Source organism: Quercus suber, unplaced genomic scaffold, assembly GCF_002906115.3.
Source record: "Quercus suber isolate HL8 unplaced genomic scaffold, Cork oak 2.0 scaffold_297, whole genome shotgun sequence".
NCBI classification, from domain to species: domain Eukaryota; kingdom Viridiplantae; phylum Streptophyta; class Magnoliopsida; order Fagales; family Fagaceae; genus Quercus; species Quercus suber.
Window position 1 is genome coordinate 156,582 of NW_027069753.1, and position 27,409 is coordinate 183,990.

Genomic DNA, 27,409 nt, shown 5'->3' on the forward strand with positions numbered 1-27,409 from the left:
CAAAACTTTGAAATTGCTCACCTAAAACCCAATTAACTAATTAAATAGTACTTACATTATCTTCACATGCTACCCATGAGTTTTTTTGTCCCATCTTCAATACAAAAATGGGAAAAAGTAAAAGTCACAGCTGTATCCATCCAAGTAAATGATTGGTCCCTGCATGCAGAATTTCATTAGCTACAGAATTCAAATGAAACAGTTAAATACGCCTTGGACTTGGATTTTCTGAAGTTTATTTTTTCATGTCTGAAAAGTCAAAGTGTGTGTGCCTGCTCTCCTTGGACAAGAAGAAAATGTTGCAATTGATCAAATTTTTGTTATTCATTACTTATTGAACCACGCTATAAATGCTTGCTCTTAATTCTAGTGAAGTTAAATGGCCCATCTAAAATGGGAAATCTCAATTTTAAAAATTGCAGCAGAGACCAATTGTGCTAGCATGTAGAGAATGACAAGATCCTCTAGGCTAGGAAGTCTCAAAAGATGCTTGAAGAATTCTTCTTTCTTCTTTCAGGCTATCATTAAACTAAATATAGTAATTAGATGATAATTAGATCCCACAGCCACAGGCCATAATATGATGACTAGCTCCTTTTTCATTCAAATCATATATTATAATTTTAATGCTTGTTACTCACTCTTTGCCTTTCTACAATGTTTTTCGATTCAAATTGTGAACAGAATAAACCTGTAGATTGAAATTTTTATGTGTTTTGGAATTCATTGTCTGTTGTAGCAGTGTTCAAAGACTGTTTAAAATTTTCCATTTGCATTGCAAAATATAGTTTGCAAATGAGAAACAAAAATTTCAGATTGTAAGAGAAAGTGCATTGAAATTCAAATTCATAAGACCATTCAATTATCTTTCACGTGACTGAGTAATATACAAGCCATACATGCAGGCCAAGCTTTCCTTAGTCGACAATTTAGACTTAATGGTACAAATAATTCTTCTCTCCTCATATGTGTGCAGTAACATCTTATGTCCATAGAGTCATCAAACAAAGTCACTTCTAAATACTAATCAACGGCAGCCATCAGCAGCAAAACCAATTCTGGAATTGGACACATCATAGGCTACACTAAAAGTCTGCTGTTGATGATTTCCAATAATGGCAATTTGGTTAGTTGTGCTCCCACTGCTTGCAAAGGCCAGGCATGTAATGCCCTTAACACCATCTATGAGTACATTGGGAGTTTTAAGCGTGAGATTAGCTGCCCCTCGAAATATCATTTGAATTTCAGGCACCACAGGCATGTTGTGCAGACTCCCCTTGAAACAAGCATCAAGTATGGAATAAGCCGGGGCTTGTGCATATCTTTTGGACATGATATTCACAAAGGCTTCTCTCAGTGCTGTATACACGGACTCAGGCAGGCGTGTTATAATAGTTCCAGTATCCATGACCGTAGGGACTCTGTAGCTGGCAGGACTCACTTCCAGCCGCCTACCTGCCACAGTTATAGCAGTTAACCTCAGGAAATATAAGTTGGGGGCTGCAGAATCCGAAAGCATGGGGGTGAGCTTGTAAGCTGTACTAATATTAGGCATGGCCAAAGACAAGTTTCCAATGGACAAGAAACCTCCTCTTCCTGGAGAAACTGTAGGGAGACAGTAGGAGAAGACAGAGCCATATTTGGGGGACAGCTGGGACAACATGGAGAGTTGGTGCTGAGCAAGGCCTATAATACCATCACTTGTGCCAAACATACCTAGGTTGTTCTTTCCACACCCGTATACAAAACCAGGCAGCGTCTGAAATGGGGCTAAGGTCAATAAATCTTGGCTTAAATAGCCTTGTGATTGAGAAGTATCGCTATAGCTTGCTGTGTACTCACAAGCATTAGAAGATTTAGCATCACATGAAGGATTGTTAAATGTGGCATCCTTGACTGAAGAGCATTGGGAAGTGTGACATGACAAGGTTTTGTATGTCTTTGATTTGGAGGGATCAAAAAGAGGGTCTACTTGTGTGTGACAGGAAATACAAGGTCGGCACTGGAGCCAACAGAAGGAGCTGCCAGTGTCCAAAATCATGGTATAATATTTGGTGGGGGTGCCAAGGCCTATTTTCACATAGTAATTGCCTGAGCCAATGGATAAAGCTGGATTCAATGGGATGCTAATGGATTTTAATTTTGTTGGTACTCCTGCTTTCTTTGAGGCTACTAAGGAAGAGGAGGAGGACTTGTTTACTAGTCTGGAATGGAGAGCCTTGACACGTTCTTCATTGCGTAAGAGTACATCAGAGAAGAATATAGGAGTTTTATGTTTGGATGTGAGGTTGTGAGAGGTAGCAGGTCCATGAGCATGATATACATCAAGGCGAATGCTAGACTGCTTGTGCGGCAACAGATGAGTTTCTGCAAAATTTTATTAATGAAATTTATATATTATTCATACCACCAAAAAAAAAAAAAGTTGATTACACGTGCAATTATGCAGAGAGAGAAAATTACTTAGAAGCAGACCTTCTTGATAACGTTGTTACTACATTTTAAACAATGACTAACGTTTCTGTGGTAGCATTTATAAAGACAGAAAGATCCCTTCTTTTGTAGGAACTGCTTAACATAAAAGAGAATTGCATACATGCTTGAGCAAGTGAAGATGTTGTTGCTAGCAGAAGATAGAAAACTGGAAACCAAATTGTCCCCATAATATATACCGGCACACTGCATAATTTAATGGAGCAGTTCTCTCTTTTTTTGAGAAGTTCACACCAGAAATGCAAAAACTTGGTCTAACATTGCCTGTGGCAAGGTAACTTATAAAGGAGATGGGGACTTTTTAGTAGGCTTGTAATTATACTTAGATAACGGCTTTATAACTTAGATAACGGCCTTCGATAAGTTGGGAGATAAATGAAACAGGTTAGATTAAGGTTACAAATTCACATGGTATTGAATGTGATTAGTAGATTTTAATAACATAATAAATGAAGCTCTTTTTTTTTGTTTTTTTTTTTTTATTAGTGGTGATTACACGTTCTCCTTTATTTACTTTATAAAGAATGTTATAAAAACTAAAATTAATACAGATCTCAATCCCACTTTTCAATTACAATTACTAATTAATGTGCAATATTTATCATACTCAACACAATTTCAAGTTGATAAGAGAGAGCAATTAAGCCATGGAATTATCACTACTCAATTGATGTTATCTCTCCATTGACACCACTTTTTTTTTCTTTTTTGGAGAAAGAACTTATGTAATTTTATTAACGTAAATGAATTATATCCAAATGTAAAAACGGAACAGTATGAGATGGAACATCCTCCATCCATACTTAAAAGTCTGGTATGCGTATAGCATGTTTCGCCAAATTATGTGCTACACTATTGCCATTTCTCTTGACGTGAGAATACAATAATCTTCTAAACTTAGTTCCATACACTTTGTTAGTAATAAAATTTTTCACAAACCTCTGATGTAGTAAACATTAAGTTTCACATTATTGGAAAAAAAGAAAAAAGTTTCACAAGGTTTCTATCATTGATTCAAATTTTATTGTCCATCACTCATAACTTATCCCCATAGAGTTGTGATCAAATTTTAAAAAATGGTGTGTCATTAGAATTATTCTTAAATCATGCTAAATCCTTCATCATTTACTGTACAAAAGAAAGGTAGAATAAGATTAGAAGTGCACATTAAATAAGTAAATCCCAAGGGACGGTCTAATGATTTCTTGAGCATTAAAGATTTTTCACCATGCTATTAGACCTCAATATTAAATAACACCCTAATTGAATATCAATTGCTGTGTGTTAATTAAAGGGGGATTGTACATGCACCGTGATTAGTTTGGTACTCAAAAAAAAAACCTCTCGTCATAGCGGCAGAGCTAGGAATTTGTTATTGGAGGCTGAATAAAAAAATGATCTATATATACTACAAAAGAAAACATTGATTAAAATTTAAAATTTGTGTAAATATTAACAGAAAGATTTGATAGTTTTAAGATATCTTTAAACAACAAACATTTTAGACACTAGATAGGCACAAAATCAATAGTAATAATACATAAATAACCTTATACTTAATTTTATATAAAAAATTAAATGCTTTTAAAATATAATATAGTTTAATTGAGATTTAGGATTTTATAAACCTAGCTAGTTGACCCTTTCGTATGTGTAAGATTTTTATTTAAAAAAATTATAGATACAAGAGAATTTTTTTTTCTTTTAATTTATATATATATATATATATATAGACACACACAAGTGGATATGAAAACGTGGCAATGAGCTACCTAAAAGTTTGGTCTAAGACTGTATTCATTGGCCTGCCTGCAGTAAAGGATGTTGAAGTCAAGGTCTCAATTCCAATTTTGTTGTATGCTGTCTACTCAATTACTTCATTGAGCTAATTGAAACCCACAAGTTCAATTACTTTGAATTTTATCTTTTGCTGGCTTGTCTGCTCTTCATTTTTATTTATTTCTTTAAAAAAGCAGCTCTTCATCCAAACAATGAGACTATATTAATATAACCTGAAAAAATGAACTTATTGGATAAAAGTCTAAAAACAATGTGTCCAAAATGTAGAATGGTCCAAGAGTAAAGAGAGCTGATTCTCAAAGATCCATACTCCATGGTCTTTGAATTTTAACAATATCACAATAGAAGGGTGAAAGTGAAATGTAACATCTTTAGAGTGCGGTGCACGAGTGCGCTCTGTACACCACTCTCCTCGTTTTAGTTTTTCATTTAGTTTCTTGTCGTTAGTTTTAATAGTTTTCCATAGTATACATTGTTGATGCTTGTGTGAGTTGTATCCAACATGTTTCTGAACTAGTCCAAACTGTTGACTTAGTTTTCTAACCTTTATCAACTCATCTTTGCTAAATCTTAAACGAGTTTATTTATTTATTTATTTATTTTTAGCCAAGACTCCAATTAGAATTTTATGTAAGTAAAAGTTTGAACCTTAGAGATCTTGCTTGATGATAAATCTATAAAAGGCTTTACTAATTGAGTTAATTAGATTTCGTAGCCAATTCTAAATCTTAATACATTGGGACAATTGATAAAATAAAAACAAACAAACTTCCAAGGTAGCCATTTCAGATTTCCTTTTAACCTTCAAATGAAGAGGGCCTGGATTTGGCTACCCCTCTCTAACTACAATTTTCAGTGGGCTTGTAGTTTAAAGCGTCAGAATTTAAAATTGTTTTTTTTTTTTTTTTTTTACCCAACGAATTAAAAATTATGCTAACACTAATCAATTGTGAGGGCATTATTTGCAGATAAGACAAAGATATTAAACTTTTACATATCTAAAAGGGGCACAATAACCCAAAGTGAAAATGTTAAACATCAATTCACCCGAGTGCCTGAGGAAACAAATAGTATTTTTGAGGTTGCAATTTTGTAATATATAGTAGCAGCCAAATTCATATGCCTGATGAATCAGTTCAAACTAGCTATTTTTGCTTTTCCTTTTTGGGAGGGGCCAAGGCATGCATTAAAAAAAAAAAAAAAAAAAAAAAAAAAAATTATTTAAAAAAATTATAGATACAAGAGAATTTTTTTTTCTTTTATATATATATATATATATAGACACACACACAAGTGGATATGAAACCGTGGCAATGATCTACCTAAAAGTTTGGTCTAAGACTGTATTCATTGGCCTGCCTGCAGTAAAGGATGTTGAAGTCAAGGTCTCAATTCCAATTTTGTTGTATGATGTCTACTCAATTACTTCATTGAGCTAATTGAAACCCACAAGTTCAATTACTTTGAATTTTATCTTTTGCTGGATTGTCTGCTCTACATTTTTATTTATTTCTTTAAAAAAGCAGCTCTTCATCCAAACAATGAGACTATATTAATATAACCTGAAAAAATGAACTTATTGGATAAAAGTCTAAAAACAATGTGTCCAAAATGTAGAATGGTCCAAGAGTAAAGAGAGCTGATTCTCAAAGATCCATACTCCATAGTCTTTGAATTTTAACAATATCACAATAGAAGGGTGAAAGTGAAATGTAAATCTAACCAAAAAAAAGAAAGTGAAATGTAACATCTTTAGAGTGCGGTGCACGAGTGCGCTCTGTACACCACTCTCCTCGTTTTAGTTTTCCATAGTATACATTGTTGATGCTTGTGTGAGTTGTATCCAACATGTTTCTGAACTAGTCCAAACTGATGACTTAGTTTTCTAACCTTTATCAACTAATCTTTGCTAAATCTTAAACGAGTTTAGTTTTTTTTTTTTTTTTAACAAAGACTCCAATTGGTTTTTTATGTAAGTAAAAGTTTGAACCTTAGAGATCTTGCTTGATGATGAGTCTATAAAAAGCTTTACTAATTGAGTTAATTAGATTTCGTAGCCAATTCTAAATCTTAATACATTGGGACAATTGATAAAATAAAAACAAACAAACTTCCAAGGTAGCCATTTCAGATTTCCTTTTAACCTTCAAATGAATAGGGCCTGGATTTGGCTACCCCTCTCTAACTACAATTTTCAGTTGGCTTGTAGTTTAAAGCGTCAGAATTTAAAATTGTTTTTTTTTTTTTTTACCCAACGAATTAAAAATTATGCTAACACTAATCAATTGTGAGGGCATTATTTGCAGATAAGACAAAGATATTAAACTTTAACATTTCTAAAAGGGGCACAATAACCCAAAGTGAAAATGTTAAATATCAATTCACCCGAGTGCCTGAGGAAACAAATAGTATTTTTGAGGTTGCAATTTTGTAATATATAGTAGCAGCCAAATTCATATGCCTGATGAATCAGCTCAAACTAGCTATTTTTGCTTTTCCTTTTTGGGAGGGGCCAAGGCATGCATTAAAAAAAAAAAAAAAAAACTAGAGCACGGCCGACACTGATATGACATTAGTGAAAACATGTTGCATACCCATGCCCCTTGTTATTACTGTAATGGTGAAGATGTGTCGGCAGCGAGTTTGCTTTTTTATTTATTTATTTATTTATTTTTAAGGCTACCTTGTTTTTCCAAGAGTGACCCCTCAAATAATTTATGAGAAAGATGATAAGCATGAAATTTTAGAACCAATTGCAACTTTACCTATAACTACGATGGACCCTTGTGTACCCTTACTGAATGAGAGAGATGAGGGGATACAACACAATACACCTCTAATACTACTTAAGGTCAGTCAACTCTGAAGTCTTCCCTAAATTCAATTTTTTGAAAGATACAAACAAGAAGAAGCAAAAAGACTAATTCCACTTATTCTTTCAATTGAAAGTTTTTGATTCATCAACCCTTCTAAACAATTAAAAAAAGAAAAAAAAAGGAGTGACATTGGTAAGAAATCAATTATCATCTGTGATATCTGAGCAACCTCCAATTCCCAATCAACATATTCATCTTAAAAACTAATATTCTTATACTAATATTATATATATTATAATTAATAAACAAAATTAGAAATATTAAAAAACTCTGTTGTGTAACTTCATTCAAAAAATGAAATTGAATAGCTTTAAAATTGGATTTTGTTCTTTATTATTATTATTATTGTATTGAATACATTGTGTATTTTAGAACAAAGAATGACCTTATATTATACTAGAATCTCCATTTTTTTACTTTAACTTTACTTTATTACTTCCCTTTTTTTTTTACTTTAATTTGATTTGACTTCATTAATTTTAGTAATAGGTTCATTCTCATAATATCTCTAATGAGAAGAAAAAGAGTTTTGCATGATCTAAACGTGCGAAACTAATACATTCTTTCTTTAAATGATCTAATCGTGCGAAATTAGAAAGTCCCCCGCCCTTTTATAGTTATAATTTGACCAAGAACGGCCTTTTGGTTCTAATACAACAAACATACTTTCCAAGACATAAATTGAAGATACCATAGTTGGTGCTATCTGCCACTTATACAGGAGGCATGAATAAAGTCTTACTAGGTGTTAATTTGGTGATTGAAATCCAACTCAGTTTTATTAATTGGACTACAATAGTCTGTATCCTGTGTACAATGTACATAGTTACATACCCAACCAACAATCCATTTCATCATGAGTACAGGCTAGAGCTTGAATTCTCATTGTCATCCTTAATTCGTACTCGTACATGTCATACTACCACACACAAAACACGCACAGGCCAAAGCTTCATATACACTGGAGAATTCAATGATTAGCATCCCCACTCTGAGCCATGTATTACTAGAAGTTATTGTCCAAGACAACTGATGAAGTTATATAACAGCAACTTCCATGCAATACATGCGTCAGGTTTTTCGATTTTGGGCTTCAACCCTCCCTCCTAACCAAACCATAAATACACCCTCCCTTCATCCCCTCACTTTTGGCTGCAGTCAGTCAACAGTGTCTCTAAAAATGTTTGGGTTCTAACTTCTAACCTCTCTAAAACAATCTTTCAACACCTTTCAAACAAGAAGAGATCAACCAGGTACCACAACCTTGAAAAGGAGACGTGAATTGTGGATGAATGATGTTAATCACTTTACCAGGTATAACATGCTACAAGAAAAATTCATAATTCACAAACATACAAGGCACAGATCTGTGTGTCTACATTAGAGTGTATTTGGTCTTTCTGGGCTAACTATGAGAATTACGTAGAGATATGGAGGATATTCTGCATCAACATAATTCAGCTTGACATTCAATAATTTGTCATTACAACATGGGTCAAAGTTGGTACAAGAAACGTACCCTGCATGTAGGGCGAAGTTGGAGAAGCACACTTTTACGAGCTGGAGTTATTACAACAGACAATAAACAACTTCATCACCGCCGAAAAGCATTGCCTTCACGTGCTTCAGACCTGCCCTGTGAATAATGTGTTCGGCGACGGACACTCTCCTCAATGGTTAAGCTTCCACCTTTCTCAGCACCATAGACACTTCTCTGAGTGGCATCCAGGAAATTCTTGCCACGAGTTTTGCTATCCTGAGTAGCTTCTCGCACATCATCCTCCGCAGCCTTCTTCAAACGTTTCCATCTTTGCTCTTCATGCAACTCGGCATCCACTTGCATCTCTCGTAACCTAGCAGCCCGCTCCTCTTCTGAAAGTTTAGAAGCAACATTGCGGCGCTTAGAGTGTGACTCCTGCCCATGGTAACGGCTTGCTTCACGAACCGTTCTGCTTTCCCTTTCCTTTTCTACAACATCATGATCTGCCCGACCTTTTGAAGAAAATGTTTCCCGTTCTGACATGCTATGATTTCCCTTCAAACGATCTTGACCATTATTTTTTGCAGTATTCCGGCTAGACAGGCCCGTGGGTGACTGCTCTCTATACTTAGAGCTCTTGTAGTGATCCTTCCGACGTTGGCTTTCCATTTTACTAGATTCATCTTCTGAACTTGAATGCTCATCATAGTTTGAATTCTTGTGTCTACGAGTCTTCCTTTTTTCCCCATCGGCAGTGACATCTTCTGAATCCGACTGTTGTCTGGACGATGAATGCTTTTGATACTTTGAACTACTATGATGGTGTTTCTTCTTGGATTCCTTTTTATCATGATCTTTCTTCTTAGGTGCCTTTTCTTCAACCTAATAAATAATAAAAATAATCAATTAATTAAGCACTGAGGCATGATCAGCAGCTTTAATTTAAAAAAGGTGTAAAAAAAACAAATGATAAACTCAAGCATAACATTTATTTATTGCATTTTTTTTTTCAAAGAATTTAGACATTGCAACTCATGCATATTCCAATGGAAAATTCTCCACATCATTTCAGTTGATTTTTTTTTTTTCTTTGGGCAACTCATAATTTTAATTTATACTATAAATTAAAGAAGGAACTCCATATACTGAATTGACCAAATTGACCAATGGGCGGGGGAATTGCATGAATACCCTTGATAATACTAAAAGAGTCAAACATTAAAACACTGGTACTGTTGTACCTTTAAAAAAGCATGGGGCCACTCAAGCAGCAGAATTTATTTATGAGTAAAATCATTTTACTAAAGTGCGCAAAAAGTGGCACAACCCAAGTATAGAGCATGTGCATAAAGGAACACCCAACAAAGAAAAAAGAGAAGGAAAAGAAAGAAAAAAAAAAACAGATTTAATCTCGAAAATTCAAATCATCAATAAAAGATAAAATATCAGAGGAAGTTTATGCACTGCCCCCAAGTGTATAAGGACCACAAGAACAGAAACTTCAGGCTAATTTTAAAAAGATAAAACTGATAATTTAAACCACACAATCAAAAAAAAAAAATGAAAACTAATGACGGATACCACAAGATCGCACTAACTCAAGCCAACCACCAATTGTGTTGATCTCTCAATTGTTGTCATGCAGGCGCAGTTGAATGTTCAGAATGCTTTTTCATAGCCAATTAGATGAAAGAGTGTACATGTTTCAGCCGCCATGATCCTGCTAAACCTAATTATATTTGCCTCACCCTCCACCTTACTTTACAAGGGGAGGAGGTGCCAGTTGAGGAGAGGAAGGTTTAATAGCAGTACTTGTAGCAACTTTGTTGAATACATCATGCAAAGAAGGGAGCATTTTAACATAGGACTTTGTTTATGTGTGGTTGTGGTGGGCTTAGGTTAGGCAGATTTGTGTTATTGTACTAAAAAAAGGAGGAGTTGATCAATATGAGTGTTTGCTTTATTAGTTATTAATCTCTCTCTCTCTCTCTCTCTCTCTGATATTATGTCACTGTTCAAGTGTTCACGTGCGTTGTTCACATGCATTGTTCAAACATTGTGGACAAATTCAGTTTCCATTTCTTATACTGTATCAATCCGAATCCAAATCTTCTCTCTTACCTATAAATCACTACTCATTCTTGAACCCTAACCTTTCTTTTAAAATGTTCTAAACCCAAGATCCACAAATACCCCTAAACCTTAACCTACCCCAAGTACATGTATACAAATTCTACAATTTGCCCAACGCCAACTTGGCATCAAAGCCAAAAATCCTACCACAAGTTCTTTTCTGAAATTTCTTCTGCCAACCACTCAACAAAATTTCTCATTCAAGATAATAGTTGCTAATGCAGAAATAGATTCCAAGTTTAAGGGTTTTCCTCAAGATTATAAAGGAACAAAAAAGGCTATGAATGAGAAGGTGAATTCAATGAAAGTGAAGCTCGACTGCTCGAAAAATCATCCACTATAAAGAAACTTTGGATAGCCTGTCAGCCATTGTTATTGGCAAAATTGCTGCTGAAACAGTCATTTATCAAGACCCATGTCCTTTAAATCAGGTCCAGGTTCAGCCCATATGTGTCCTTCAAGCTCAATACCTTTTCTTCCATAAATTACTACAGACCAAGCACTAGTCAGGTACCCCACAGCAAACAAAATCTAATATTGGGTTCATGCATCAAGGTGCTGTCTTTATGGAAGGAAATCAGCCTTATCATCCACCATTAGTTGGATCTTAAGAAAAGCCTACATTGGTTGATGCAGATAGAGGTGTTAAACAAGAAGTTAAGAGTTTTTTTACAGGGGAAGCAATTTGGAGGTGCTACTTGATTGGTTGCATAGTTTGAAAAGTATTTTGGGATGGTACAGCTTAAGTGAAGAGTGAAAAAAAATAATTTCACAGCAAAACTCAAAGGGACAGCTAAAATTTGGTGGGAAAAATTATCAACAAACTCCTTATGTAGTCATTAGATTAGATCTTGGGAGGGCATGAGAATTGCTATGACTTGTAACTTTGCACCACCTAATTGCAAGCAATGAGCTCACTTGCAATACACATAGTTGTTGCGAAGGAGCTATTTTATTGAAGAGTACACCAAAAATTCTACAGCTAGGCTATGAGATTGTGATTTCCATGAAAGGAAGATGTAATGAATTCTATGTAATGCCAAGAATTGAATCCTAATATATTTTGGGTTTGGCTGCAAGTAGACTTTATGCCATGGCCGATGCAATTCAAGTTGCATACCAAATGAAAGAAGAGTCTAAAAAGAAATCCTTAATTCAATTCAAGAAAAACTCAATACTTCAAATCAAGAATCCAATCAATGAAATCCCATTTAAAAATTATTTCATCAAAAACGAAATTTTGCTGCATCTATGAATGCGTCTATGAATAGGTTTGCCACGAGTTAGATCTCTAGTACAAATTCTCCTATTGCTAATGCTTCCACAATTTCTATTGGTTTAAATTCTTGGACCAACAAGCAAATTTTGCTCTCATAGTGATTGTAACACCGCCTTCTAAACTCTCATTCAAATGGAACCTAGATGGCTACAACCCTTAATCATCGTCAACAGGGTGGTTGTAGTCAGTTTCATTGTTCGGCCCCCAAAATCAATCTAAACAAGGCTCTAATACCACCTGACATAGCACGATAACTAATAATGTGGAGAGGATTAGTACATGCCTAAACCATGCAACACTGTGCACATCCACAAGGAAAAGATTTGGTATCCACCACATAAGAAATAGAGAAAATACAAACTTTTTATTGATAATGAACTGATGAAGATTTAGATAACAAATCCTATATAATAATGACTAAAATACTCCTAAAACTACTCAAAACAAGAAAATAAAACCCAATTCTAGAAAATTCCAATGATCAAATATAATGTTGTCCTATTACCAAAACAAAAGCCTTATTTATACCAATGTTATACACATAACATAAGAAAGGCAATGCTAAACTCATCCTATACGGTATGAACACTATATAGGTCCGTTTGGTTAGGCGTTTTGGGAGCGTGTTTTTAAAACCCAAAACTATGTTTTGCTATCACAACTCCCCATAGCTTTAAACTCAAAACAGCTTATACAATTGCGCCCATAGTTGACATTAATTAAAAATAAATATAAAATTTGATGAAGAAGAAGAACATACGGATTTGCGAATCATGGCCATCTGGACAGGGTTGTTCTTGATGCGAGCAAGGGCTTCCTGCTCGCGCTGCCGAATCATAAGCAAAGGATCCGAATGAAGTTTCCTCCACGCGTCATTCGCAGACTGAGGCTTATCTTCGAACAAAGCTCCAGGCGTAGCCGATGCCGGTGCCGACGATGAAGCTGCCGCCGCGTCGCCGGCCCTGCCAGAATCGGCAGTTTTCGCTTCAAGAGCCTTAAATCCTCCTCCATCGGAACTGCTTCCCTTCCCTACAGCCAATCCCGAATCGTACAGAAAATCCAATCTCTCCTGCTTACTGCCACAGAGAATTAAAAATCATTGTTAGTATCAGAAAAACTCAAAATTCAAACCCTAACCCTAGCAAATATAGAAAAAATGATGGGGATACGTACGGAACGAGGCCGGCTTGCTCTTGAAGGAGACGAAACTCGTGGCGCTCCCTTTCCTCCTGGATCTGTTTGCGGAGTTCTTCCAATTTCTTATCTTCTGCGTCGCGCTTTTGCTCGGCTTTCCACACGTTCTCTATGTTACGAAGAGAACCCGTGTGCCATCCCTTCTTGTTCAAGAATTTCAACGCCATTCTTCTTCAATCAAACTTCAACAACAACAACGACTACAATTGAATCCTTTTCTGCTCTTCTTCAATAATCTTTAATCTTTAATCTGAATTCTGAATTTCTAATTTCCTATTCTAGCCGCCGCCATGATCACTGCTAGTCTAGCCCAGTAACCTGGACTCCAGCCCAGCCCATCATATTGTCTCTATTGGGCCCATTACTTACAAAAAGGCCGAATTCATAATTAGATATTATAGCAAACATCAACATCAGAGACGACCATCAGCTTATAGTCTGTTGGTATTTGTTCCTCCTCTGTGAAGCTTTCGTTCCTCCTTTGTGAGGCTTGTTATTCAGGGTTCGATCCCTGCCTTTGTCACAGCAAATGTCTGTGTTTTTTTTTTTTTTTTTGAGAAAAGTTTTTGATTTTCTAGTTAAGAATTTATAATCCACCCCAAAATATTGGACTAATGTTTTCTCATCTTCAGCATGGTTATAAAAATTTACATAATCCCTCTAAAAATAGTGTGTAACAAATTAAATCATAGATTTTCTTTTTTATCAAAACAATATCCTAGATTTTTAATCCTATTTTATCTATATGAAAGCAAAATCCTATTTTATCTATATGAAAGCAAAAAATTTAATTAACTTATGTTTATAAAGAGTCTTAGTGATATTGGGTGCTCTTTACAAGGAAAATTTGGGCTTAAATCTCTTCTCCACCATTCGTTTTGTAACAATTGAAATTAAAAAAAAAATTGTGGAAAAACATAATTTTTCAAATTGGAAGATTATTTTAATACAAACAAATATTTTAGTCAGAAAAGACAACCAAATTCAAGCTGAAAGAATACACAGAAACTTATCAAATTGGCAAATTGATTGCTGGGAATGAAATACAAAATTTTAGCCTAGACCTTTTGGCAGCAAAGGCAAATGCTGTCATGACAAATCATGACAGTTTCTCTTGTGGGATATTGGAATGATTTTTCAGGACATTCAATGCAATAACTCACATAATGCACCCCAGATTCATCGATGTTAGTGGTCTGTGTAGCTGGATTTGGATCCAGTACAATCATCACACCATGCAATTTCTGTGTGTATGAGATGTAAAAGTCGAAAAGGTAAAGAGTAAAAAAGTTGAAAGGTTAACTATGTTAAATGTTAAGGTTAGGCATGGTTATTGGTATCAGGCTCTAGCAAAAGCTTTGGTGTCATTTATAAGGTTGGTTAGTTTTCTGGCTTTTCCCTTCTTTTCTTGCACTTGTATGTTCCAACCAAAAAAATTAGCAAGAGAGCTTAAAGCCAGTTCATCAAAGAATTGTGATGTAAAGCTATTGATTATTACAGATCTTACAAAAGTTTTATACATACAAAAGAATTGCTGGGCCAAGACAGATTTACAACAAAATTTATCTTTCGTGCCTAGCTCCCCCCCCCCCCCCCCACCCCCCACCCCTTCCTTTTCTCACCTCTGCCTTGATTCCACGAGAGCGAGAGTGATTGAGAGTTCTTATGAGTAATAAAAATGTTTATTTTGTTGAAAAGCCACACAGACAACACCAACTGATCATGGGCTAAATCCTTGATTCTATGTAGATAGCACAAACAAAATGTCAGTGATGAAGTACTACTCAGTCTTGACAAGATTGCCTTTATGAGAGCAATAATGCAATTGGATGAGCTGGCCCCTCAAACTGAACTCCTCCACCTGATATGAAAGCAATATCATAAGGTTAAGGCATAATCTTTGATTTATTTGTTATATTATGTACAGTTTTTTTTTTTTTTTCTTTTCCCCGTCACTTCAGCATGGGACTACTATAGGTAAAAAACAATCCCCTACTCAAGCAAGACTACACTACAGTTAACTTAAGCAAGCTGGCATTTCCACAAAGCAACTTAGTGACAGTAGTAATAAAACATTACAAATAAAGTCGTGGTGAGGCTAACCTGCGATGCATATGTCTTAGACAACAGACCACCACATTCTCCAGTAAGAGCTTTTTCTCCCCCAGTTACTCTGGCTAGTTCGGAAATTAAAATTTCTGTTTCTTCTGCCTGTGTCAGATAAACTTTATCACTAAAACGCTCAAAATAACTTCTAGAGGAGGCAAAGTTTATTGACATAAATTTACACATATCATATATAACTCATATTTACAAATATAACACACTGAATCCAATAATCATTAATATAGAAATATTAAGGATTAAATTTAATATATACAAATTTTCATGAACAAATTATTGCATAAAGGAGAAATCTCCTAGAACTTTGTTCAACTTAAAATAGTTCACGTAAAGCAATCCAATAAGTTGGATTTGGATTGAGTTGTGTTTAGTGAAAATAACAATGTCTGCACAACGGCCAAAATGCTACAAGGTTTCTTACAATCACACTACTTTCCAATGCTATAATGATGTTTTCAAGTATTCCAAGACTACTTTCCAATGCTATAATGATGATGATGTTTTCAAGCATTCCAAGACTACTTTTGGCACATTTTGGACTGAAGATCAGACCCAAGTTCACTCTGTTATTTCTCATGATGATTTTTAGTCAAAAAGTGAAAAAATACTGTTCACCAATACTGTTCACTTTTTACTGTTCATCGGTACTGTTCACTCACTACGCTTTTTTATGCCTATTTAAGGGGGTTGTCCCTTAAGTTTAACTCAGAATTTAGTTTCTCCAGAACTCCTTTCTTTTAGAAACCTTAGGGATAGGCTCAAGAAGAGGTTTATATATAGTCTTTGTCATAGCTATGGAGAAAATAAAAGATCTACTCGTTAACGGTAAGGGAAAATTTCTTTCACTTATTTTACCTTTGGCACAAAGCTTTGAAGATGAAAAACTATCATTTCCATCATATTTGTTGCTGAGTTCAGTGCCTCTCCTACCTCTCTTATATCAGCCTGCAACATGCATAATTCTCATGGTCAAGAATCATCAGTGTAAAGCACACAGTAGCAAAGATTTTTTTAAACATTAGTACCACTTGGAAGCTAAAGCGGACAAAAGAAAAAAAAATTACCCTGACATTCCCGATTGGAAGTTGAAGTGAGGCATTCAACAAAGCTTGAATTGCTTCTGATAAAGAAACTGAATAATCCTCTTCTAGAGCAGACCACTCCTCCAGATAGGGAATCTAAAATCAGGGCCAATAACATTTGATTTAGATAGGGATAGACTATGAATGTTATAAACACCAATGTTACAAGGCAAATTGATATTTTCTTACAGGAGTAAGACAAGAAGCAAAGAGTCCTATCTGTTACATGATCTCACAAGTAAAGAGCACCAAGCAATCTATTCTCACAGTAGTTGTATAATGGTAAAAAGGAGGGGGGAAAAATTCTATACTTCACAGAGATTTGTTACATGATCTCATCAAACACAGAAATTATTCAACCTTTGTACATATTGTTGGCTGCTTCCACCTCTATTTTTTTTGGTTTCATGACTTAAATGTATGATTTAATTTGAAAAAATTTCTAAGGTCCAAATTCTTCTATTGCTATAGGCAAATCAAAATAATCATTGTAAATAAAGAATTCAGATTTGTTGCTAAATTTCATGTCCTGATAAACAAAAAGCAGTTTATTTATAAGCCTCCTAAACCACCACGATACCTTCTCTTGTTAAATATTTCTTTGGACAAATAAGCACAAACTAAATCTCTATAGTATTTGAAATAAAAAAGAAGTCCTTATACTTCATAAAAATTCTGCTTCCAAAACCATGTATAATTATCACACCTGTGGTATTCATGCAATTGAAAACCTTGTCAAGCAACAACTGCTTTCAGCTATTTTATAAGCACCAGCGAGAATTGGTGGGATGCTAGCTTTAAGAGATAGTTGTGTATAAATATTATAAACAAATAAATAAAGATGATGGAAGCTTGTTTGTACAGTTGTACTTCTATGAGGTGGCAAGTAGCTAAAGTCATAACAGATAATTACTATGAATTTTTTAAAGTTATACAATGTCAGTATTAATATATAGGCATACAAACTATCCAGGTTTCTCTTTTATCTTTTATTATTTTCTTTGGAGCTTTTTCCATGAAAAATCTAGGTTGTAGAAAATAATTAAAGAGATGTTAACCAAAACATCACCACTTACTCTATTTGGTTGTCAACCAAATGGGTAGAGAACATTAGGCTAAAAAAGAAAAGAAAAGAAAAGATATTGGGATGAGTAAATATTTTCTTGTACAACCCAACAGATATTTGCTTCCTAGATACATTCATCCCAGTTAGATCAAGCTTTAAGCATTGATCTTCATCATTGGGACCAATTTTGCTCGTTAAAAAAAAAAAAGGAAAGAATAAATAAATGGATGAGGATTAAGATGAAAACGACTTATTGCATTTGGATGAGCTTATTTTGTCTAAAAAAATAAACTGTGTAAAAGAAAAACTGTATCTATAAAAAGTAAGGCATTTAAAATTTGTACATAAAGTTGACGGTGAAGATAATTGTCCATTTTGAGCTAAAAAGAACTGACCCTAACTGAAACTATGTTAAACATCAAACTTAGTAGAAACACTTGTCAATGCAATATCATGAAAACATTTGCCAAGATGGGGTCATTTTGCAATGCTAATAAGCTATTGCACTTATGAATAGAAGTCATGTAGTTTAAGTGAATTGTGTCTTAAGCAAAAGGTGAACAGAGTAATATGCGAGATGAGGCTTAGAGAAAGATCTAAAATGTAACAGGAACACTTTTCAATGCAATATCATGAAAATGTTGGTTAAGATGGGCCATCATTTGCAATGCTTATATGCAACTGCACTTATGAAGAGAAGTCATAGTTTAAGCGAATGGTACCCTGAGTAAAAGATATTAAATTTGAGATGAAAATCTAGAGAGAGATCTAAATCATAGCATGAATGGCTAGTTTATTTTAGACAGGTTATGAAAACTTTTTGTTTTGAATTTTTTTCCCCTTTTGGTTGGAAGAAAGAAAACGTGAATGATAAGAGTTGGTGCCTATTATAAACATCACACAAGATAATTATTACTCCTTTAGTTCAAACAGGATATTTAGTATAAATATATTTGTGAATATATTTCCCATTCATGCAGGTTACAAACAACTTTATTCCACTGAAATATGAATTACATGAAAGATGCTTTATATGCCAGAAATGGGTTAGATAATGCAGAAAGTAGTAATGAGGCAGGCAGCCTTACTTGAGCATCAAGAACTGTTGAAAGAGTCTTTGTTCTTTGCAAAAGCCCAAGTTCTATGCGTTTCTTCTTCACAGAATCGAATAACTCGGATATCTTGACCCCAAGGGAATAGAGTGTTCTCTACAAGATAAGAAACAGTCTGTTTAATAAAGTATTCACACGTCATAGAAAAGATTTCTGTTATTAGGAAAGGAGAAGAATAAATTTGATTGCATATTTAGTAGAGAGAGGTAAAAGGTATATCACGATGTGATTGATTATGCAAAGAGCAAATACATCAGAGCAACAAAATTTCCAAAACAACAAGTTATGGATGACCAAGACTTAGGAAAAAGGTGTGAATGAGGTCATTTTAAGTAAAAGTCAATTTAGATTGAATTCTCAATAATATATATATATATAGTCAATGTGACTGAGACGTCGATGCTAAGCTTGTTATTTCACTATCCTATTTTTCTCACATCAAAAAAAGAGTACATGCTTTTGACTGCAATTACCCACATTCTTTTTGGCTTCCTCTAAGTCCCTTTTGTGCCTGTATTGCTCTTTGCAAAAACATATCTGCTATGTTTACCTCATTTGCATTCGATGATGCGTTTAACTTCTCATCATTGCTCATTGCTTACATTTCCAATCATATCCATTGTTGCTTTATCACTAACAATCTCAGTAGTCTTCCCTTTGGTTCCTAGATTTTCGCAAAGCAGGAATCAATATAATGGAAAATTATATTGATTCCTGCCGCCCTAGATGGAAAACTAAAATGTCTAACAGAACATATGATACTTCCATTATATTGATTCCTGCTGCCCTAGATGGAAAACTAAAATGTCTAACAGACATATGATACTAGTGGTATTGAGACTATGAAATCTCTAACAATTATAATTGTGCTGATAAGTATCCTCAACTAATGTTCTTGACAACATACCATTTCTTTTCTTTCTTTTGGGAATTCCTAGAGGTTGTGTCACAGTCAACAAGAGCATGTATGTGCAGCAACATAAACTAACCCTCATTTGGTTTTGAAGTTGAAGAGGATATATTGACAAGAGAAACATGTGCAGTGGGTTTTATTAAAAATTTGATAGACATACAGCAAAGACAATTAAGTCTGTCCAGTCCTTCTTACTTAAACAAGTTTTTAGTAACAAAAACTTTATCCTGTTTGTACTTTTCATTTGAAAAGCAAGTAGCAACCTTGTATCAAAAATCAAGACCCCGAGTTCTCCTTGTAAATAGATTTATATTTTTGTTATGCACTCTAAGCGTGCCCATTTCATACATTCAATGTAAGTGTTACGAGCTCTACTCGAGATCATAGCATATATTCAATTTTGGTGAATAACAAGCCAAGCTTGAAAATGGCATTTCCATTGTCATGAGTCCAGAATTCACTGTGACCTGGTAAGATACTGTAACAACTTACAGCACCATGTGGCATTTACAATTAATACCAGCAAGTAATATGTGCAAAAAATTCGACAGCACCATTAGTTAGAATGATACTTATATAAGTATATTCACTCCAAAATTATTCATCAATTCACCTCCCTAGTTCTATATCTAGTCAAAACTTTAAGCATCATTACGCTCACCGAGAAAACAAGTAACTAGAAGGAAAAACAATGAATTTAGGAAATTGGGTAATGAATGTGATGAACCGACCTCGCATTCTCTTTGCTGAGCTTGCATAGAGGCCTCCGCTTTTGCATTGGCAAATCTCCACTGCAGATAACGGTTGTGAAGCAATCTGAGAGTATGTACATTTTCCTGTTGGGTCGAAAGTTTCTTTACGTTCCTAGTATCATTCCCAGCCCCCAACGACTTTGCACCAGGCGGCGGGACTGGAGGCAGAGAGAGGCCTCCACTCGTCTTCACAGAGTTTGTGTTTGGTTTGGGGAGAGCAAAGTTTGAAGGCTTTTCACCACCATTACCACCACTTGATAATGGCAAATTCATCGAACGAGAACAAGGCGATGGAGCAGAGAATTTCAAAGAATCGCTGCTTCCATTAACACCCCTATTGGTAGAGAAATTTTTCTCAGACATCAGTCTATCTGCCTCGGGCACTGAAGACCGGAAATCAGGAAGAGAGCGCGCCGTGCAGTTTGGGCGTAGATTGTGATTAGTCTCATCGGAAGAATCTGAAGGTTGAGCAGATATTGACAATGACAAGCCGCTCGATTGCAAAAGCTTGGCCGCGGCGGTGCCCGTGGCGCTCGTATTGGTGTTAGATCGTCTGAATCTCGATGCTATTGTTGTACCAACTGTAGAGACAGTAGGCGTGTCCGGCCTCGAAGGCGTGTAGAATTTTCCAGAGCAAGTTTTCGAAGGCGGTTCGGCTCTGTTTCCTCCTCTGTTTTCTTTGAAAAGCTTCACTACAGAACGCTGTAGTTTCCTCTGAGCTGCTTTGCACTGAGGGTCCAGCTCCGAGTTTTGGGTCTGAATCGACTCAGTGACAGAAGGCCTGTTCTCGTCATCGGAACTGTACAATGGCTCCATGTCCAGATGCCGCCGCCGCTGCCTGTGCGCCGAGGTTGACCGCTGCGGCTGCTGCTGCTGATGATGATGATGCTGATGCTGATGCAGTTGTTGTTGGTGTTTAGAAATGGGCGATGAAACGAGAGGAGACATGAACCGAGAACTGACCTCTCTCACCCTCGGCCGCCGTTGAGTTGGCGGCGGAGGAGGCGGAGGTGGAGGAAGAAGAGGCGACTCCGCCGTCGTGGTGGTGACTTCCGGCTGATGTTGGTCTTGCATCAATTCATTCATGTTTTTCAGGTTTAGGGTTTAGGGTTTGGGCGAAATTGAATAGAATCCAAACTCCAAAAATCACACTGGCATATACTTGTGAATAAATTGAATAATCGGATCGGGTCGGATCGGAAAGGCAAAGTAAACCTGAAATGAGATTTGCTTCAATTCAGCGACGACTTTAGATTCAGATGGAAGACCCTATATGACTGAGTTGGCGTCTGAGGTGTTTACCGGATTAAAGATATCAGAGAGAGAGAGAGAGATAAAAGAGAGAGAACAGTGTAGCGGTGTCCTCAAAAGGAACATAAAAAAAAAAAAAAACTAGCCGTTGGCTGTGAGGATCAAGTCCTAACGGTTCTATTTTTCAAACTGAGAGGGGGTATGTATTACACATCAATCTATAGATCTGTCTAAAATATTTTAAGTTGTAACCATTTCTTGTAATACCCACATGTCCACAAAGGAGAAATCTTTCCACTCCTGGTCACTAGAGAGAGGTATTTCTCTAGGTAACTCCTCCATATGGTGTGCATTCTACTCATGAATTGACTCTTTCACTTTTGTTTATTTTCGGCAGTATATTTGTATAGTATTTATTGAATAGATATAATTTTTGATCATTTTTATAGTAAAAATATGTTATAAAAGACTAAAAGCTTGTTTATTTCAAAAAGACATTAATAGAAATGGTGAAATTTTTTCAAGCAAATCTCAAATGCTCACTCAATTTAACATGTTCTAACTCCACCTAACACCTTGAACCGGTTATTATGAGTTGATGTAGTGACAAGATTTTCTACTTGTTCCAACTCCACTTGTCACCTTGTATTGGTTTTTTTGGGCTCGGTGACAAGATTTATAACTTGACCCAACCCACACTATCAATTTTCAATAGTTTATAAAAATATATTTTTTAAATTGGTTAATTTGATTTTTCTTGGATTTTGAGATTTTATTTATTTATTATTAAAAGATAGAAAATTGAATTTTGAGATTTAGTATTTTTTTTAGGGAAATTTTGAGATTTAGTTTATTTTGATATTTTGAAAATTATTTTTGATGAAGTTGAAAATATCAAGATCAATCATGTAATTTGCAATTATTTATAAAATAATGAACTTAAATATAGGAAAAAAAAAAAAAAAAAAAACTAGCCGTTGGCTGTGAGGATCAAGTCCTAACGGTTCTATTTTTCAAACTGAGAGGGGGTATGTATTACACATCAATCTATAGATCTGTCTAAAATATTTTAAGTTGTAACCATTTCTTGTAATACCCACATGTCCCACAAAGGAGAAATCTTTCCACTCCTGGTCACTAGAGAGAGGTATTTCTCTAGGTAACTCCTCCATATGGTGTGCATTCTACTCATGAATTGACTCTTTCACTTTTGTTTATTTTCGGCAGTATATTTGTATAGTATTTATTGAATAGATATAATTTTTGATCATTTTTATAGTAAAAATATGTTATAAAAGACTAAAAGCTTGTTTATTTCAAAAAGACATTAATAGAAATGGTGAAATTTTTTCAAGCAAATCTCAAATGCTCACTCAATTTAACATGTTCTAACTCCACCTAACACCTTGAACCGGTTATTATGAGTTGATGTAGTGACAAGATTTTCTACTTGTTCCAACTCCACTTGTCACCTTGTATTGGTTTTTTTGGGCTCGGTGACAAGATTTATAACTTGACCCAACCCACACTATCAATTTTCAATAGTTTATAAAAATATATTTTTTTAAATTGGTTAATTTGATTTTTCTTGGATTTTGAGATTTTATTTATTTATTATTAAAAGATAGAAAATTGAATTTTGAGATTTAGTATTTTTTTTAGGGAAATTTTGAGATTTAGTTTATTTTGATATTTTGAAAATTATTTTTGATGAAGTTGAAAATATCAAGATCAATCATGTAATTTGCAATTATTTATAAAATAATGAACTTAAATAATTAAATGAATGCCTAATTTTTTAATGTAAATTAAAACAGTCTACCTCAAGATTTGGGAAAATGTCAAAAACCAATCATATTTTTATAAGGACAAGGATTTGCTACAAACAGGTTTGCTGGAGTTGTTGCATACAGGGGTAGGTGGCAAAATTTTAAAGTGACATGTGTCTAGGGCACATTACTAGCTCTGAGTGGAATTTCTCCGTTAACGTTTCTCTCATTTCTCTGTCAAATGGCTTAGGCAAAACCCATTAGACTCAAAACTCATCTCTCCCCATCATCAGATTCTTTGTTCCACCTTTATTCCTCTCATTAGAATCCCCAGCCCATCTAACCCATCAAAAAATAACTCCGCCCACCACATGTTTTCACTGCCAACCCACCTGATCGTGTTTGTTTCTGTGGGTTGCTTCGATTCGAACTTACCAAGTTGCTTCAATTGGTTACTGGACCATAGATTTGCTTAAGGGTGGTTCAAATTGGCTTCTTGGATTATCATCAATGGAGTATTTTTTGTGTTGATGGTTGTTGGGTGGTTCGATCTGGTGCGTTGCTTTATCAACGCCAATGGGTTGTGGTAGGTTTTCTTTTCTCATAACCCTAGACATATATAAAGATTATTTTAAGGGCCGTCATGTGGTCATTGCATTTGTTGTTGCAAGCATATTGTGACCAGAGACATATGCCCTAGTTCATCTTTCTCTTGAAGAAGCTGTTGCGTTTGTACGCCGTAGGTTTTGTAACTAAGGAGCTTCTTGATCTTTATCGTATGGATGAATTGAAGAACTTTACAGCCAACATCCTTTTCAAGTTGGTGTGTTAGTCACGTACTTAAATCCGTGCATTGATTGGTTAGACATGTATTAGGAGCCACGCATTGAAAGGAGAGATTGTCACTATATTACAAGTTCAATTGTGTATTGGGGTAAGGGTCCAATTGTAGGTTGGTAAAAGGTACTAAGATTTCTTTGCTTGTAATCGCTTGTTTTGATAATAGTAGATTCTTAGGAGTGGTGATTTTAAATTCACCCGGTGGGAGGTTTTTACCTTGGAGGTTTTCCCCATTCGTAAACAAATCACCGTGTCAAATTTATTTTCCACTGCATTTAGTTATTTGGTGATTTGTTTGTGCTATCACTTGTTATTGTATGTTAATTGACTTAATTAATTAACTTCGCTAATTAATTGGTTAATTTACCATAAAGAGGTCAATACATTCTTGGCCTATCAATCTTTATAATTTTTTAATTGGCATAAGCACATTGTGCACTTGGTTTTGACAGTGTTTATTGTTTAGTATTTGAATTATTCAAGATTTTGTCATGCTTGGGTCTTCTGCTTTTAGTTTTATTGTTTGATTGGTGACTTTTGAGATAAATTTTGATTTAGTGCAACACAAGAAAATTGCACTATTGATTTTTGTTGTTGTTTTGTTATTTTTTTTGTTGAATCTCACATATTTGCAACTAGTGTAATATGTTGTGATTGATGTTAATAAAAGTGATGTAAGGTGATATGGTCTGTTAATAAATCCATGGAGAAGCTATGATGTTCCAATCATAAATGATTACATTATTAGATGTGTAAACGATTGTGAAAACTACTATATCTCTAGTATTTATCATTAGGTGACTAGGGATCCAAGATTGGGGAAGTGTCTTTGGAGGTATTAGGCGAACAAGATAGCTTATAGTGAAAGATTGTGGATCTAATGACTTTCACCCTTTCTAATCAAAGAGATCGGCTAGATATCATGATTTGTCCCAAAGTTATAGTTCAAATTATTTTCTCTTGCTCATTCAAAAAGGGAAAAAAGATTCTCAAAATTTTAAAATATCATTGTGCACCAAATGTTTTTATGCAATTAGGATGGTTCCTAATAGAGACGGGTAGGAATTGTAAGAGAATTGACTTAATTCAAGATAGTCACCCTCCATAGAGAAAGAAAGAGATTAAGAGAGAGAGAGAGAGAGAGATGCACTAATGCACTAAACAATTGATTTATTATTCAATATTGGAAATGTGATTACAAGTAGGTATTTATACAACCATAAAACTATTCTATTGGCCCACATCACCTTATCCTAATGGTCCTATTAATCCGCATGTGCATTAATAATTCCAACATGTGTTAAATGTGATTAACATGCTTGGAATTATAACTAACTAACTTAATGCAACATTACAACAATTATTATCTATATACCTGTAGAGGTTCCTAGCATTTCCCTCCCCTTCAAAACACATTGCCCTTAAGGTGTTGTTGTGAAATGACACCTTCATGAGAGGAAACTAACCACTAACCCAATATTCAAAGCATCTTGAAGATTGAACACACCAACTACTTCCAAGCACTTTGCCACAACCCATAATTTGAGAAAGCGGCTTGAATCTCTAACTAGATTAGCAAACTTACTTCTAGCTGCTACATCAATAGCAACATGCTTCACCAATTTTTCTTTTTGGAACACATTCTAGCAATACCTACAATACCAAGTATCACGAGAAATTCTTGGCAAATAACCTGCTCTATTATTTTGTGATAACCAAGCTGCAATTTATATTGGGGAAAACCCAGTATTTCATGAAAGAACCAAACATATAGAAGTAGATTGTCATGTAGTAAGAGATAAGGTGCAAAACAATGTTGTTAGGTTGCTCTTCACTCCTTCACGTTCTCAGTTGGCTGATTTGCTTACAAAAGCTCTCAATAGTCAACAATTGAGATACTTGTTAGGCAAGATGAATATAGTGAACATACATAGTTCAGCTTCTCATCTTGAGGGGGAATGTCAAAATTTAGATAAGAGTATTGATAAGAATGAGAAGAAGAAGACAAGTGCAACCATTGATGAGAAGGATGTTCAAAGCATTAGCTCAGGCAGAGAGGCAGAGCAATGAAACAGAGCACTACAAGCATTTTACATGAAGGTTGCTAAACGACTGAAATGATTTAGTTTTGTGTCTACGACTTGTAGTTTTAGCTTAAGTTCATTAGCAGAAGTATAAATGGACACGTGTATCACTGAAGTTGGTTAGTTAGTTAGTTTAGAATTGATCCGTGTATTACAGAATTAGTTAGTCTTAACAGTTGAGCTTTTCTTGGTGTTTTGTAATATATATATATGCATTGTACAATCAGTTTGATGATTATTGAGAATATACAAGTTACAGAATCTTATTTCCTTCTGGTTTTCTCTTTTTCTCTTCCCTAGCTTCCTGTTTTCTTATATGTTAGAAGTATTGGTTAAATGATTAAATTTACCATATCCCAACAGCTTAAGCTTTTGGGACAATTGGTTATTTAACATGGTATCAGAGCATGAGATCCTGAGTTCGATCCTTGTCTCCTCCACTCTACCTCCTATTTAAATTCCCACGTGTTGGGCCTCACCTATTAAAAGGTAGTTTCGGCCCACACGTGAGGGGGAGTGTTAGAAGTATTGGTTAAATGATTAAATTTACCATATCCCAACAGCTTAAGCTTTTGGGAAAATTGGTTATTTAACACAATGCACTCGTCTGACAAAAACTGTATTGTCTTCTTCTTCTTCTTCTTCTGCCCTCCTCTGTTCAAGGATTGTCGCTGTTGTTGTTGTTCATGAAGAAAGCGATTCACCACGGAGTCCACAGAAGGCTCACCAAAGGTGTACATCTTGTTCTTGGGAGAGAAGACAATGGCAGCAACTTGGGCACCACACAAGTTATAGAGCTCCCTAGCCTTGCTGCACAGACCATTGCGACGCTTTGTGAAGGTGCAATACATGGCTCCCTTGTTCTGTATTTCCTTTATCTCTATTTTGCTGCGTCCCATGACTTTTGGTCTAACCATCATGTATGGCATGTTTGGATGTTTAAAAAAGGAGGGGGAGTAGAGTAGAGGGAGGGAGAGTAATGCAATTACCTTGTTTGGAAGTTTTTTAAAGAATGAGGGGAAGGGGTTTGGAAGTTTTTTAAAGAATGAGGGGAAGGGGTTTGAACTTCCTCTAGCCCAATTTTAATTCCCCCAAATTGGAGAGATTTGGAGGGGGAGTAGAGGACATAAACTATTGACCAAGTAAATTACCTAATTTATC

At 35.1% G+C, this 27,409-nt stretch overlaps 4 protein-coding genes across 4 annotated transcripts; all 4 read right to left on the bottom strand.

The window, feature by feature from the left end:
- Window positions 1-840: 840 nt before the first annotated feature.
- On the bottom strand, window positions 841-2,685 carry LOC112015630 (aspartyl protease family protein At5g10770). The gene is made up of 2 exons (XM_065782303.1): window positions 2,673-2,685; window positions 841-2,367 (listed from the first exon to the last, which is right to left on the bottom strand). The coding sequence occupies exons 1-2, from the start codon at window positions 2,683-2,685 to the stop codon at window positions 1,028-1,030; spliced, it is 1,353 nt and encodes a 450-aa protein (XP_065638375.1). The 3' UTR covers window positions 841-1,027.
- A 5,766-nt stretch (window positions 2,686-8,451) lies between these two features.
- Window positions 8,452-13,522, bottom strand: LOC112015641 (uncharacterized). The gene is made up of 3 exons (XM_024048077.2): window positions 13,235-13,522; window positions 12,822-13,137; window positions 8,452-9,531 (listed from the first exon to the last, which is right to left on the bottom strand). Exons 1-3 carry the CDS (start codon window positions 13,420-13,422, stop codon window positions 8,764-8,766), a joined length of 1,272 nt encoding a protein of 423 aa, XP_023903845.1. The 5' UTR covers window positions 13,423-13,522; the 3' UTR covers window positions 8,452-8,763.
- Window positions 13,523-14,861: 1,339 nt separating this feature from the next.
- LOC112023549 (protein ENDOSPERM DEFECTIVE 1) lies at window positions 14,862-21,683 on the bottom strand. Its single transcript, XM_024056159.2, has 6 exons — window positions 20,284-21,683; window positions 18,616-18,735; window positions 16,444-16,557; window positions 16,235-16,324; window positions 15,359-15,466; window positions 14,862-15,116 (listed from the first exon to the last, which is right to left on the bottom strand). The coding sequence occupies exons 1-6, from the start codon at window positions 21,388-21,390 to the stop codon at window positions 15,036-15,038; spliced, it is 1,620 nt and encodes a 539-aa protein (XP_023911927.2). The 5' UTR covers window positions 21,391-21,683; the 3' UTR covers window positions 14,862-15,035.
- A 5,047-nt stretch (window positions 21,684-26,730) lies between these two features.
- LOC136071256 (agamous-like MADS-box protein AGL62) lies at window positions 26,731-27,177 on the bottom strand. The gene has a single exon (XM_065782304.1). It carries the CDS (start codon window positions 27,175-27,177, stop codon window positions 26,731-26,733), a length of 447 nt encoding a protein of 148 aa, XP_065638376.1.
- Between the last annotated feature and the right edge of the window lie 232 nt (window positions 27,178-27,409).